Source organism: Mobula birostris, chromosome 6, assembly GCF_030028105.1.
Source record: "Mobula birostris isolate sMobBir1 chromosome 6, sMobBir1.hap1, whole genome shotgun sequence".
Taxonomy (NCBI): domain Eukaryota; kingdom Metazoa; phylum Chordata; class Chondrichthyes; order Myliobatiformes; family Myliobatidae; genus Mobula; species Mobula birostris.
Window position 1 is genome coordinate 38,179,602 of NC_092375.1, and position 15,522 is coordinate 38,195,123.

The 15,522-nt window shown below is 39.0% G+C and overlaps 1 protein-coding gene and 1 long non-coding RNA gene across 2 annotated transcripts in view; one reads left to right on the forward strand and one right to left on the reverse strand.

The window, feature by feature from the left end:
* The window catches only part of LOC140198952 (suppressor of tumorigenicity 14 protein homolog), a 127,679-nt gene that overhangs the window by 36,121 nt on the left and 76,036 nt on the right, over positions 1-15,522 (reverse strand). Inside the window, exons 12-16 of the mRNA XM_072260256.1 lie at positions 15,043-15,147; positions 12,872-12,979; positions 10,755-10,871; positions 9,810-9,926; positions 5,737-5,920 (exon numbers count right to left, since the gene is read on the reverse strand). Of these exons, the coding sequence (XP_072116357.1) occupies positions 5,737-5,920; positions 9,810-9,926; positions 10,755-10,871; positions 12,872-12,979; positions 15,043-15,147 (631 nt within the window). The remainder of the gene's footprint in view (positions 1-5,736; positions 5,921-9,809; positions 9,927-10,754; positions 10,872-12,871; positions 12,980-15,042; positions 15,148-15,522) is intronic.
* The window catches only part of LOC140198955 (uncharacterized), a 44,976-nt gene continuing 30,973 nt past the window's right edge, over positions 1,520-15,522 (forward strand). The window contains exons 1-2 of the long non-coding RNA XR_011886299.1: positions 1,520-1,605; positions 11,814-11,981. This is a non-coding gene — a long non-coding RNA (uncharacterized lncRNA). The remainder of the gene's footprint in view (positions 1,606-11,813; positions 11,982-15,522) is intronic.

Here is a 15,522-nt window from a genome sequence, read left to right on the forward strand (position 1 = left end):
AGCAGGAAGTAAACAAGCACTAGCAACATCTACAATCTTCATTATATTGTTGCTAACAATAGGTGGAAATTGAATGTCAGCAGTTTCACTTTAAAGGGAAGGTGTACTGGGACTGTGACAGCTTCAGTCATTCACTGAAATGATAGAAGAGGGACAGGAACCTCCTGGATTTGCAGATGCAGCTTTGGAAGTGTTCTCTAATGAGGACATTCCAGCTAGCTTCATGGAGGATGCAGCTTCAAAAGGATTGCCTCAAAGTCCTGACTGCAATGTGAAAAGAGGTTAAAGACATGATAATGATCATACTGATTCCCTACGTACCATGTAGGTCAAACATCTTCCACATAGCAACTAGATAATCACATGAAATATAAAAGGGTACAAACAGAGTATAGGCCCTACGGCCCATCATGTTGTGCTAACATATAAACCTTCTCCGTAATTAATCTCACTATCCCATCCTACATGGCTCATAGCCATCCAATTTTCTTCCATCAATAAGCCCATCAATCTCATAAATGACTAGAATGAATCAGTCTCTACCACCTGACAATGCTTTCCATGCTCATACAACACTCTCTGTAATAAAACCTCCCTGACATCTCCCCTAAACAACCCTCCGTTCACTTTAAAAACACGTCCTCTGGTACTGGCCATTGCTGCCCTGGGAAAAAGGCTCTGGCCATTCTGTCTACCTATGCCTCTTATCATCTACTACATTAAGTCACTTCTCATTCTCCTTCACTCCAAAGAGAAAAGCCCCAGCTCACTCATCCTTTCTTCATAAGACATGCTCTGTAATCCAGGCAACATTCTTATAAATCTCCTCTGCACCCTCTCTAAAGCTTCCACATTCTTTTGATTATGAGGCAGCCAGAATTGAACACTATGCACCAAGTGTGGTCTAACCAGAGTTTTACAGAGCTGCAACATTACCTCACAGCTGCTGCACTCAACCACTCTCAACTCTAATTAAGGCCAACGCACCACATGCCTTCTTAACTGCCACATCAATGGATTTGTTCAGAAACTTTGAAGTCATGAGAAAAACTTCCTTTCAGAATCTTACCAAAAAAACAACATTCTAGAACAAGAAACTAATCTATGTAGTGAATGATCCCTTAACTAGCATAAGCAATGGGTCCTAACTCTTACTGGACGTACAGTGTATTGGTCTGGAAAGGTAAAGAGCATCAGCAGGAGCTATAAGCCCCAAAGCATCACTGGTTAACATCATGATCTCCCGGGTCTGTGTAATGGTCACGTGAAGTGTAGTAGCACCCAGATCGGTAGAGCACCCAGATCTGCATGTTACCAAGAACGTCACTTTGTAGTCTTAAGGGGATTTGTGGCAAGCAAAAGGCAAGTACTAATGAAACAAAATTCTCAACCATTGATTGTACATAAATGTGCTTGTCTTATTTATTGAGCACTAGGTGGTGTTGTTATCCATTGCAGGAAAATAGAATGTGGTGAACTTTCGAAGACGCAATTTGCCAGTGTTGGAGTTAGAGCAGAACAGCCGGATTTCACAACAGCTGTACTTTAGAATTCCTGACAGAGTTGGAAGTTGAGATGGAGGCCAAAAAATACTGACATTTTATGGTAAGTAAGTTAACGTTTTTAGAATCCAATTTATTATCAATGACGTGTGTTACCAGGAAATACTCATCAAACCTGCCCTAGTCACAGAGGAAGGTGGGTTCTAATGATATTAAACTTTCAGATGTTGGCTTTTGCTTTCACTTTGCCAAATGAGGAAATATTACTATACATAAGGCTGGAAGAGAGTAGACAGAACAGGGTAAAATGGATGTGTTGTGGAAACAGAATTAAAGAAATAATGGAAAAGTCAACATGAAAATTCAAAAATAGAGTTTAAAAATATAGGCAGGTAAAGTTTAGTGTCAAGTTGTCCTTCTTTTGCATTATATCCAGACTTTTCTAACTCAATTGCTAAGTTAGTCTGGAAGGTAAAAGTAACACTTTTTATCTTTATTGTAAAGTGAAAGCTTTGAGTGGGAAGACTGGCTATTTAGCAAAAGGAGAACAATTTGAGCATTCATTAAAGCTACCCTGCAAGTGCAAAAGGCCATGGAATAAATGCTAAAGTAACAACAAGCTATAAAAAAAAAATTTAAAAATCATAAATTAAACTGTACATAAAGTTTGACATTGACCTCAATTTATTCTTATTCAAGAAGGTTTCAGAAACTTGTTGGGTGCAAGTATCTTGCAGGCCATACCTGACTTTGGATAAAGACAACTAGCAACTTTTAATTATCTAACCACTGGGAGATGCACAAGAGCAGCAAAGTCAGACACACTGTCTGATTTTTAATTATTCAATTGGAAAATATTCTGCTATGACTTCTTCTTGACAGAGAGGCAGAATGTGTGTTCTCCCCATTTTATAGCACTATACAATGTTAAGTCCTATCCTGGTGCTACTATATTTTTTATAAGTGTAATTGGCACTCATTTGTAACATTTATAACATTATTGTGGAGCATTCCATGCATCAGAAGGATGAGAGGGGAACGCATTGAAATCTTTCGAATGTTGAAAGGCCTAGACAGAGTAGGTATGGAAAGGAAGTTTCCCATGGTGGGGGAATCTAGGACAAGAAGCCACAGTTTCAGGATAGAGGGGCGTCAATTTAAAACAAAGATGCGGAGAAATTTCTTTCATCAGAGGGTGGTGAATTTGTGGAATTTATTACCACAGGCCGGTGTGGGTGCCAGGTCAGGCTGTTGGGTGTATTTAAGGCAGAGCTTGGTAGGTTCTTGAGTCGACACGGCATCAAAGGTTGGTGGAGAAGGCTGGGGAATGGGGCTGAGGAGGGAAAAAAATGATCACCCCTGATTGAATGGTGGAGCAGACTCAATAGGCCAAGTGGTCTAATTCTACTCCTAAGTCTTATGGAATCTACGTGAAATCAATTTAAGGTTATATTTGTCGCTTTGCATTCCACTATATAAAGAAGGCATTAAGGCAGCAGCAGGTACAGTACTGATTCATTAGGGAGCTGTTTATAAGGAAATACAAATATAAACCTAGACTTAAAATATAGGCTATTTTCAATAGGGTGGCATGAGACAGGTTTAAAAATTATAAACAAAAAGACAGCGGTTAGCAGAAGGCTATTTTTCATGGTTAAGGACCAGTACCAAAAGGCGTATATGAAGTATACAGGAAGAATGAGGTGGCCTCTCTTCATGCAGAAGAAGAATAGCAACACAGATTCAAGGACATTATAACATGGAACAAGTTAATATAACATCTAATATGACATTGAAATCCCAAGTGAGTTAATCTGAGACATTAAGTGTAGTAATATACAGTATCTTAAAAGGGATAAATGGACACATCTTTTCATCTTACCCTTTTCCAAAAGTACATGAATAAATGAGCATCAATATCAATTTAATCATTTCCTTTATTGTGTAGGCTAAGTTAAATTAAATATCGACAAAATAATGGTCCTTAATGATTCTAATATTTGTTTAAATGACACTCCGTTCCTTTGTGCAGAGTACCAAATTTTCAACCCTCTGAACAATCCAAAAGTAAGGCCGCCTTCTTGGATCCTTTTTTTAAAAAATCACTGTTCTTCTAACTTTCACTGACAACCAGATCAAGCTAGTTTAAGATAAGTGCAACCTCTTAGCACCAGCTGTTTCCTCTACAATAACTTCTCTGCGTCAGACTGCTTAATGTCAATCTTCCCACACTAATTCCTCTTAACATCTTGATGATGGTCGTTATAAGTGAGTTAGCAGAAAAACAAACCAAAAGCCCCATGATGCATTTGCTTATGAAAATTCATGTGGATATTTTACAAGCGGATTGGGCTGTGGGAAGCTGAGCTCTGATCATCTTTCCTGGATGATCACAGCCTGATTTCCCAAGACCACAAAGTTTAAACCATGGTTACTGGGACCAAAGTTTATTTTTAAAGACTTTTTACTTGACCTGCAGAATTGAAGCTCAGAAAGTAAGTTTTTCTTGATGGTATCTAGTACACCAATGAATGATCAAAGATTTTGAATGAAGTGTACAATTATAACTTGTCTGCAATTTGAAACTGCAGGAAACGGTTTGCTCAGCTGTTTTAAGTTAACATTGGTTATACACTGGTTTACTATTAATTAGATCTGCAGTTACTAGTTACTATACAACAGTAAAGAGAGCTTGCATTTCATATCTAAGAACTTTCACAATATTAGGGGACATAAAAACATTTCAATAAATCATTTTGCATGAAAAAAGTCAATAGGATGCATCTTTATCTATTTTTTTAACTAAATATGGACTGTGATAAGATATAGAAGAATGTCCAAAATAAAAATTGATTGTATTACATTTATGTCTTAATGATAATGTTGTCAAGTGTTTTTACATAAGACAAAGCAGGACTTACAGTGGTCAATAATCCAGCACTTGCTTTGCCCAGTGCAGGCCTCACCCGAAATACACACAGATAACTGATTAACCTAAATTCAGAATCTTGCTAGCAGTATTGCATCATCTTTTACATTAAGGCCCATTGGCAGTTTATCACTTCAGGAGATGATGGCAACAGTTGAACCCAGGTGGTGTAGACTGAAGTTGTACCTACCTGCAATCACCGCTGGGAGCGACGTATGTTCATGGATAACTCTTTATAAACTATGGGATGACAGGGATGCCATACACCAATTTCTGTTGCTGCACTCAACGCCTTAGATAAAGAGGAAAAAGTCCTTCATTGTCTCTGAAACCCAGCATAGGTCTCCAGGTCTGTTCAGCAGTGACCATGGGGACATGGTCTTAAAGGAAAATGCCAGAATTCCTGAGGTAACGGTGCAACACATTGATGCTACCATACTGTGAATGATATTTAAGCTTATGTTTTTCAATAAAAGTACCAATGATTTCAAAACTGAAAAGAACATTTCCTTTTAGAGATGGCCTAGAATATTCTGGTTGAAGCATGTCATTGGAAAATTCTGTGTTGTGGGAGCCATTACTACCAATCCGCCTTTAGAAGTCTGAGCTCACCAACAGGCACAGCCAATGAGACAGCTGCCAATATAATCAGGAAAAACCAGAGCAGGGTCTGAGGTGGATGGGTCGCTGGCAAGCCTGGAGTCAGTGACAGATCTGGGATGAGGGAAGACTTGGAGGATCTCATTTGGGTGCTATGGGGTAGGCATTGGTGAGCAGGCTTTGTGACAAGATGTTGGGGTACTAGGGCTGGAGATGAAGGGTGAAAGGGGAAGTTGCAATGGCATGTATTCGGGAGCGTGGACAGTGGTCAGTTTGGGAGTCAGATCAGTGGGGGGATGTAGTCCTGAGATCACCATAGCAAGGACCTTGCTGAGATTCACCCTGGACCTGCTCAAAGAAACCCCCTATGAAAGCAGATTTCATAGGTATAATGAGAGACTAGCTCTGCATGTGGGGCCTCCATGGACTATTCACATGCCACTGATAACCCAAGAACTGGCATCTAGACATGCATTACACACTGTTCAATGCCATGCCACATGGCCACTCTATGGATCCTGAATTTCAAAATCCACAGGATAAGTCCCTGATTTTCATTAACTTTCATTTTTCCTAAATACTGGGCTTTGCAGCAAATACAGTTATCCATGACCCCATTTCCATGCAGATAAACTGACCATCTGAACACATGACAGCGGTGCATATATTTCTTTTTTTTCTGGCAACATTTGCCCTCGCACTTACCTGTACGATTCTGCGTTTTGGAAACAATGTGAGGCAGACAGAAGCCACCAATTATTTATCAGAGTTGCTCCACAAGTATGCCCCAAGGTCGCAAAGTGGAGACTGACTTGCCAAGGCCATTCACCGATCACTGCATCATTACCATTGACAATCCGTCTTCTAATGGCTAGCTGGTTTCCACAGTCTATATATAAAAAGGAAAAAAACCTCTTTGTTATGAAAGCTTACACCGGATGTTCTGAATCTTCAAGCCTGTTCTGAGGGAAACATTTTTGTACTCCAACTGTGCAAATGTTTGCTTTCTTGAAGATATCCTTAACTACAAACAGATTGAATGAATTAATAAATTATATTAAAAAGCATTAACTTTCCTCTTATGTGCTTTTAACCGCAAACGTAAGTTTGTTACATTTTGATTGGCATCACCCAGTTTAAGTGGGGATATTCAATACACTCAAACTCCATTAGTCTAGTGCCCTCAGTTGGTGACGGACTATCTGGATTTTCAAGATAGTTGAATATTAATCTGTTACCACTGTTGTGAATTTTCACAAGAAAAAATAATAACTCTTCAACTATTTATCCCTAGTTGTATCTCAATCTTTATTTTTTGGTTCTAATGCAAGTTTCAGTCTCCAATATTGGCTATCCCTCTGCCTGACCTGCTGAATCCTTCTAGCATTGTGTGTTTTTTTTACACCAGATTATAATTCTTGTGACTCCATTTTTTACTTCATTTATGTGCATGTAATGCTCCACAATAATATTATAAATGTTACAAATGAGTGCTAATTACACTTATAAAAAATTCCATGCAAATATAGCAGCACTAGGAATAGGATTTAACATTGTATAGTGCTATAAATTGGGGAGAACACAAATTCTGCCTCTCTGTCAAGAAGTCATAGCAGAATATTTCCCTATTGAATAATTAAAAAACAGACAGTGTGTCTGACAGCCCTTGTGCATCTCCCAGTGGTTAGATGATTAAAAGTTGCTAGTTGTCTTTATCCAAAGTCAGGTATGGCCTGCAAGATACTTGCACCCAACAAGTTTCTGAAGCCTTCTTGAATAAGAATAAATGGAAGTCAATGTCAAACTTTATGCACAGTTTAAATATGGAGCAAATGCTTGTTTTCTTCTCAAACGGATGGGTGACCTACATACGAGCCACAAACAGAATGATCATTGTGTATTCCGTAACATAGTGCACGCTGACTGGGCTTGTCGACCAAGGCATTCCTTTCAAGTAGAGCTGAGTAATGAAAGACAACTGTATCTCAGTACTTACCTGCAGCCGAGTCATACAGAACCAAACAAACTGGATACTGATTGCAAATGATAAAGCTCAATAAGAAAATCAATTATCTCAAGGAATTAATTGGTTCCCAGGGAAAAATAAGCAACAATCCTCCAGTGACTTTTGCAGTGAACTGAATGGCAATATGCATTTTATTCTACGCGTGCATTTATTTATTAATCTGTTAATTACTGCAAATTCCAAAAAAAAAGAAAATAAATAAAACAGCAAGAGAACATAATTGTTTACTTCCTTACTTGACCAATTTTCTTTGGTTGCTTGCCAGAATACATATACCTTAAGGTTTTAAAGAGATTTTTCAAAATGAAAACTATAGTTTATAGGGCAGTATTACAATAAAATAGTAATATATTTGGAGGGTTATTGAATCATTTTGAAATGGCAATGGCTGGAATGCAGCTGAACTGGAGGATTATGAGGGACAATCATCATTTACCCTTGGAAAAAATGCAAGGGTAAAATGATTCTAGTGGGAGTTATATACAGGCCATTGAGCAGCAGTCAGGACGTGGCGGGAGATAGAAAAGGCATGTAATAAGGGCAGTGTTACAATGAGGATTTCAATATGCAGGTAGATTAGGAAAATCAGGTTGATGCTGGATCCCAGGAGAAGGAATTTATAGAATGCCTAGGAGATGGCTTTTAGAGCATCTTGTGGTTGAGCCCACTAGAGAAAAGGCAATTCTGGATTGGGTGTTGTGTAATGAATCAGATTTCATTAGCGCACATAAGGTAAAGGAACCATTAGGTGGCAGTAATCATAATTCACCATGCAGTTTAAGAGGGAGAAGCTAAAATCAGGTGCATCAGCAGAATGATCCCAGGAATGAAAGGTTTAACATACGAGGAGTGTTTGATGACTCTGTTCAGACGAATAAGGAGGGATCTCATTGAAACCTATCAAATATTGAAAGGTCTAGATAGACTGGACATGGAGGGTATGGTTCCTACAGTGGGGGAGTCTAGGACGGGAGGGCACGCTGTCAGAATACAAGGATGTTCCTTTAGAACAGAGATGAGGAGGAACTTCTTTAGCCAGAGGGTGGTGAATCTGTGGAATTCATTGCCACAAATGGCACTGAAGGCCAAATCATTGGGTATATTTAAATCAGAGGTTGATAGTTTCTTGAGTAGTAAGGTTAAAGAGCATCAAGGGTTATGGGGAGAAGACAGGAGAATGGGGTTGAGAGGGGAAATAAATTAGCCATTATCAGGTGGTAGAGAAAACATGTTGGGCCAAATGACACAATTCACTCCTATGATTTATGGTCTTATAGTGATAGCCTCATGAATCTATTTTTTAAACCTTCTCTAGTTTAAAGGCATCCTTTCTATAGCAAGGTGATCAGAAATGGATGCAGGACTCAATATGCATTAATTACTCCTTTCATAAACTGATATGCCCTAAACCTGGTTGTATTTGGGAAAAGCAGATCGACATATAGACTGTTGCTAGAAAGATGCATTTACAAATATTTTCTTGAATACGGCATTCAGTAGCTGTGGAATTCTCCTCCTGGTTCCACTTCAAAAATAACAACCAGTTTCTCACCCAGCCCTCTCTTCCTAATTGGCAAACTAACCAACCTCCCAATATCTATATTCCCCTCAACAGGAAACACCCTCAATTCCTCTTTTATTTTCACTCGCCCATCTTTTCATAGCTATCCTCCTCCTTCTCCCAAGGATCATTCTCTGCAGAATCTTAGCACCAGTAGTCCACTACATCCAATTTCTAGGCACAAAGTGCATCAGAATAACGTTACACTAACAAGCTAATAAGTTAATAAGCCTCATTTAAAACTTTTGCTATATTTTCAATGACTGTTTGGATATATTTTGAATTTATAAACTTTTTTTTACAATGACGAAAACCACACTACTTTTCACCCACAGGAATACATGATAACAGAAGGTACATAATATATTTCACCTATCCTTTTTGATTTACTGAATTTAGTTTTAGTGACATTTTATCACAAAGTCCTACTTTTCATAAACTGAGGAATGCTTTACTAAGTGCTGATGTGCAGCTCCACTGCAACATCAAACAGTGTGCCCACCAATCACCAAGTTGCCCACTTTCCTAGGTTTGCACCAGCTTTTAAAAAGCTCAAGCCACCCAAGGGATTGTTAAAGCTCAACAGGAGCTCTCTCAGCCAATAGCCTGCACCTGCCATTTGTCTCTACTTTCTATCTTAGACTTGGTGTGAGAATTAAAGCATGGAATTTGTGTGTAATAAAAGGTATCATTTGCCTGGCAGCCAGTCACTAACTATTCATCCATTGGTAAGGCTTGGTACCATGGAACATAAGGCATGGAACAGTATGCACAAATTGCGAGAAACCCCTGGATCAAACATATTTGTATACATATGTTAATATAATATGTCCGTTGACATCATACTTCTGCGGCTACTGATGGTCTTGAAATCATGGCTGGCCTAACAATACCGTCCTTAATCCTCACTGGTGCAGTCTGTGGAGGTTTTGCACCTACTCTGCCCTCTATCTTCTACAGAAATGAAGGGAAGGGGAATTTTCAACAAGCACAAAAACTATAACAACTTGGGTTCAAGCCAACAGAAACCAGTGTACGCTTTAATTTCAATTGATGCATTGTGATAACTGACAGCTTCTGTGTTTAAATATTTCAAATTACATACTAATGCTGAAATGTAAACTCTCTTCTACTTCACTTGCCTATGCAGTATCAGATGAGTAAAAACTGTTAGAAAGTTCCAAGACTTACCACAATCAAGTTCGTCACTTAAATCTAAACAATCCTGCACCTGATCACATTCTGCATTGGGTTTGACAATACATTTTCCATCAGCACACTTGTACGTGTTAGTTGTACAATTAACATCTAACAAAGAGTAGAGGAAGCAGAATTAGTACTACTGACGTCTGAAGATAGAGAATGGTTAGCAGATAAGCTCAAGCTAACATATTTATCCCAGTAAATAGAATTTTATTGGTTATAAGTGTTGAACATATAAATTGAAAATGTTTGCTAGGTTCAAGTTTATTTGCTTGTTTCATTGGTAGCTGAGTAAATCTATTTATGTCAGTCAAGTCCCCTAGTAAAACAATGTGAAAACAAATGTTTGAGAGTATGTGTCCTCCAATATATTGTATTCTTGAGCTTTAACTCGGATTCACAACCCTGCAAGTTCCATTTTTGTTAGTTCATAAATAGAAGCATGTTCCATAAGCAAAATAAAAATAAGCAACAGTGCCCAGCACTTGATTGCATTCAAAACTGCAGATTCTAAATTAGGGTTAAATGAAGTGAAATTAAACTCTGCTTTTTTATGGTTCCCTGTTACATATAAATAACAATAGTTTTAAATGTTGGTGCCAGAATGCATACTGAAAGTAATTTTAGTTTAAAAGTAAAGGTTGACCATTTAGGATTGAAATGAGAAATTCCTTCACTCAGCTTTGGGAACCTTTCAAAATCTCTGCCTAAGAGGACGTTGGATGGTTTTCCATTGCCTTCATTCAAAACTAAGATCAATAAATCTTGGGTCAGTAGATGAACCGGGAGATATGGAGACTGGGTGATACAGTGGTGTTTGCATGGAATGTCAGCTATGTTCCTCTCAGGTGCAGGGGGGAATAAGGGGTACAATGGACTCCTTTTGTTCTTCTTTCTTTTGTTCTTGGCAAGGCTAAGGATATCCCATTTTACCTATTTTTTCACAATCGGCCTCATCCACGCCATTAGGACAGTCAATGTTTCCATCACATAAGGCACTAATGGGCATGCAACTGTTTCGGTGGCATGCAAAGAATCCGGCAGCACAATCTGAAAGTGGACCAGAAACAAAACATCAATATTCAAGGTACCCAAATAACCGACATCTGGTGTGTGTTGCTTATACTTACATTCAGTTTCAAAAGTTTGTAGCAGAGTGCCATCGGGTCTTTCAATGGATATTTTTGTATTGTAAAATAAATCTAGTGAAATAAACCTTACGAAATTGATCTCTGCACTTGATGGTTCCCTATCCTCTGTAAATAACAACCGCCTGCATCCATTAATACCTTTTCAAGAGATGCATTTTTTAAATCTTATAACATAATACACTCTGAAATAGTGTGGTTCACTGAGGTACATAATTACAAACTAATCAAATGACAACTTCAAAAAGATCTGAAATAAAATGATACAGATCACTGACTAGGGGTCTCACTTCTCCACACCAACTCCCTGTGTGTCCCATGGTGAGCCTGAAGCACCCTCAATAACTCCAAAAGACTGAGGTTTGGTAAAATACTGAAAGGCTTTTATTCGCTGTACAATACGACCTCCACAGTGAGTGTCTGCCCCCGGACTGAGGGGAAGGGGCAAGGCGAACACCTTTATACAGGACTCTGTGGGAGGAGCCACAGGGGCAGTCAGCAGAGGGGCGTGTCCAGACAGTTAACCCAGTTACAACATATATATATGGTTTACCACAGAGCTGCTGAGATCAGTGAGCAAAGAAGCACTGCTGACAGATTGAACTGCACAGAAGAACCACCTTCTGTTGCACTACTGACCCAGCTGTAAAAGAAACAGATTGTATTTATGGCTGTAATGGGAATACACCAAATCCATCTGTAGGTTATAAAGCTTAAAATATACAGTATTTAATCATTGTTGGAATACTGATTGCATTTTTATACTCCCACTCTACAATTTTGTCTGTGTTTTACGATCCGAGTATCAGATGGGATGAGAAGCTCCTCTCCGCTGTATTTGCAGGTAGTGTTTATGGATCTACAGTGCTTATGTCAGCAATTTCCACACTTTCTTGTCAGCTCACTAATCACATTGGAGGTGATATGTGACTGCACCTGTCTCCTGTTCTGCCTCCGGATTCACCACCAATATCCCGAGCTGGGGAGCCAGGTACATTTCTGCACGCAAAGGGTAAGCGAAGGTTTATTTTAAAAACTTTAATTTAAATAGTATTCATTTATTAGTTAATGTATGCGTCTAGGGTTGTTTAATGTATCTATTATTCAGGGCTGTGAACATCAGAATCAGGTTTATTATCAGCGGCATGTGTCATGAAATTTGTTAACTTAGCAGCAGCAGATTAGTGCAATACGTAACCTAGAAGAGGGAAAAAAATAATAAATAAATAAGTAAATTCAATGCATATTGAATAGATTAAAAATAGTACCAAAAAAAACAGATATACATATTGATACAGCGAGGTAGTGTTCACGGGTTCAATGTCCATTTAGGAATTGGACGGGAGAGGTGAAGAAGCTGTTACTGAATCACTGAGTGTGTGCCTTCAGGCTTCTGTATCTCCTACCTGATGGTAACAGTGAGAAAAGGGCATGCCCTGGGTGCTGGAGGTTTTTAATAATGGACGCTGCCTTTCTGAGACACTGCTCCCTAAAGATGTCCTGGGTACTTCGTAGGCTAGTACCCAAGATGGAGCTGACTAGAGTTACAACTTCTTTCGGTCCTGTGCAGTACCCCACACCCCATACCAGACCGTGGTGCAGCCTGTCAGAATGCGCTCTACAGTACAATTATATAAGTTTTTGAGTGTATTTGTTGACATGCCAAATCTCTTGGTTAGACTTGATTAGACTAAACTCCTAGTGAAGTATAGTCGCTGGGACTCGGGAGTTGAGGATTGTGGCAAGATACACCTGACCAATGGCAATGCTTTAATGCAATTCAGCCCAATAAATCTAGAAGAAATGTTTAGCAGATGCTGAACTGATTTTGTTTGAAAAACAGCCTAATCAAAATTGATTTAAAACTGTAAGCATTCCACAAAGAAAAACAAAGTTTCTTACCACAATTGGCTTCATCGCTCATATCTTCACAGTCATCAACTCCATCACAGACCCATATTAAGGGCTTGCACATATTATTCTGACATCTAAACTGGTCCGACGTGCACACTAGAAACAGGCCAGGTAGAGAGCAGGTGAGAAGCAGCTGAAGAGGATTTGGTTGCGTGCCTCACACATACGGTTTCTTGATTTAAAACCAGAAACTATATTGTTAATTTTATCTGGCGATGAACAGAATATAATTTTGCCAAGCTCAGCGATCAACCAAACTTCTAAAAAGAATCCAGAAGTTATATAATGCATAAATTTCCAAAGGTATTGGGAAAGGCAGGTCAACAAAGATTCATCAATTAATGGAAGATTGATTGAAAGCTTGGAAAAGTGTATATTCCTATAGCTGCTTTGTGGAATGGGTATAATGGGAAGTGAGTGGAGTCCAAAGGAATCCAATCTAACTTCAAACATTAACCCAGCTAAATCTAAAGGTGTAGTTGCACTAAATCACATGTCAGATTGACCATCCATCAGTCCAGAAGCAGGGTCGCAGCTCAAAACATTGGCAATTCCTTTTCCTCCACAGATGCTGCCCGAACTTCTGAGCATATCAGCAGGTTAATTTTTATTCTAGATTACACCATCTGCAGACTTGTGTCTTCAAAAATCAGACGCAAGTCTTAGTAGGGACTTCTAAAATCTTAGCTGACCCAAATCTACACTTTGGGAGATGGGTATTATGTACGTGGATGGACACAGAGAGAAATATGTCTTTCAGATTGAATATTGGAAAATAATATTTACAAATGTATAGAAAATTTGGAAATGTTGCTACCAACAAAAACTAAATCTGACAGAATTAAAACCACATACATATTTTCCTTCTCTCGCTCTTTCACTAAATTTTCTAGTCTGCTCTAACTACTCCAGCAATGAGGCCTCATCATTTTGCAGTTTCTGCACAGATCACTCTTAAACACAAGAGATTCTGCAGATTCTGGAAATCCAGAGCAACATACATAAAATTCTGGAGGGACTCGGCAGGTCAGGAGAGGAATAAACAGTGGACCCTTCATTAGTACAGGAAGGGAAGTGGGAAGATGCCAGAATAAGGTGGTGGGGGAAGGGAAGGAGTATAAGCTAGAAGATGATAGGTGATGTTAGGTAGGTGGGGGAGGGGGGGTGAAGTAAAAAGCTGGGAGGTGATTGGTGGAAAAGGTAAAGGGCTGGAGAAGAAGAAATCAGATAGAAGAGGAGGTGGACTATGGGAGAAAGGGAAGGAGAGGCATCGGGGGAGGTCTCATTCACTCTTTCCAAGTTTCTCTTTTCTAAGATGCACCTGCTGTTGTCACAACGAGGCAAAGGAATTAACTTGTTTTGATATATATTTCTCCCTGATTGCAATGTCACCAGAATATTGTTTATTAGTTTAAAGTATCCCAGATCAAAGCACATTATAATGACTAAATCAGGGTACTAGAATGACCTCTGCTGTAACACTATGCATCAGCTGCTGAAAAGAATGAAGCTGCACGTGACCATTTGGGAGGTCGTGTGGTTAGGAGAGCTTGGTCAGACTGAATTATAGGTTAGCATGGCACAATGCAAGAGGTATAAATCTGAAAATGATAGTCATTGGCAAAGTGTGCCAGACCTTAAAACTGTGTACTAATTCTTTCCTGCTGTGAATTGTTTTCCACTGTTTTCCTGCCGCTTTATCTAATTTCTACCAAGGGAATTTTGCCAACGTTTAACCTAAAGTACAGAACTACCTTATCTGATCAATTATCTGTTTAAATTTGTGCTTGCATCAAATCATCTGTTTATGTTTCTTTAAAATTATGATGTGGTGAATTAATATTATTTCCCTTTGCAGAAGAATTGTTTAGCAACATTTTGAATAATTGGTCACATTGCTACAATTGGAAAGCAGAACTTTCTAAAAATGTGACTTAGCATTGGTGAAGTGATTAACAACTAATGCAGATACATCAACAACAATGGCCTGGTGAGGGGGGGGGATTATCTGACCAAAATGAGACAATCATAGGACCTACATCTCCAAATTACTAGACTGTACAAATAAATCAGTTGATACATTCCTTTATTACAAAAAGACTCAATTTTGTGTATTTGAACTGAAACTGCTCTATGATAAATATTGCTCTTTAACTTACCACAGTTCAGCTCATCACTTCGATCTTTACAATGAACCCAGCCATCGCACTTGTTGCTCATGAGCTCACATCTCCCATCCCCACAAGTGTGCATTCCTTGGCATTCTGTAAATTGATTCATTTGGAGAATATATTAGCTGAAGGAAGAGGAGAACTATTTAATGCTTACAATTTTTTGTCTTTCACTGTCCCTAAGAAATTGCCAACATCTGCCCATGGCCTCCTCTACAGCCATGATGAGGCCAAACACCGGTTGGAGGAACAACATCTCATAGTCTGTCTAGGTAGTCTCCAACCTGATGGCATGAACATCAATTTCTCCAGCCTCTGGTAATTTTTCCTCCCACCTTCCACCGTGCTTTTTCTATTCCCCTTTCTGATTACCCTCTCAGCCATGCTCTTCTGCTCATCTGCCCATTACCTCCTTCTGTTTCCCTGTTTCCCTTCCTCCTTCCCTGATCCATTTTCCTCTCCAATTAG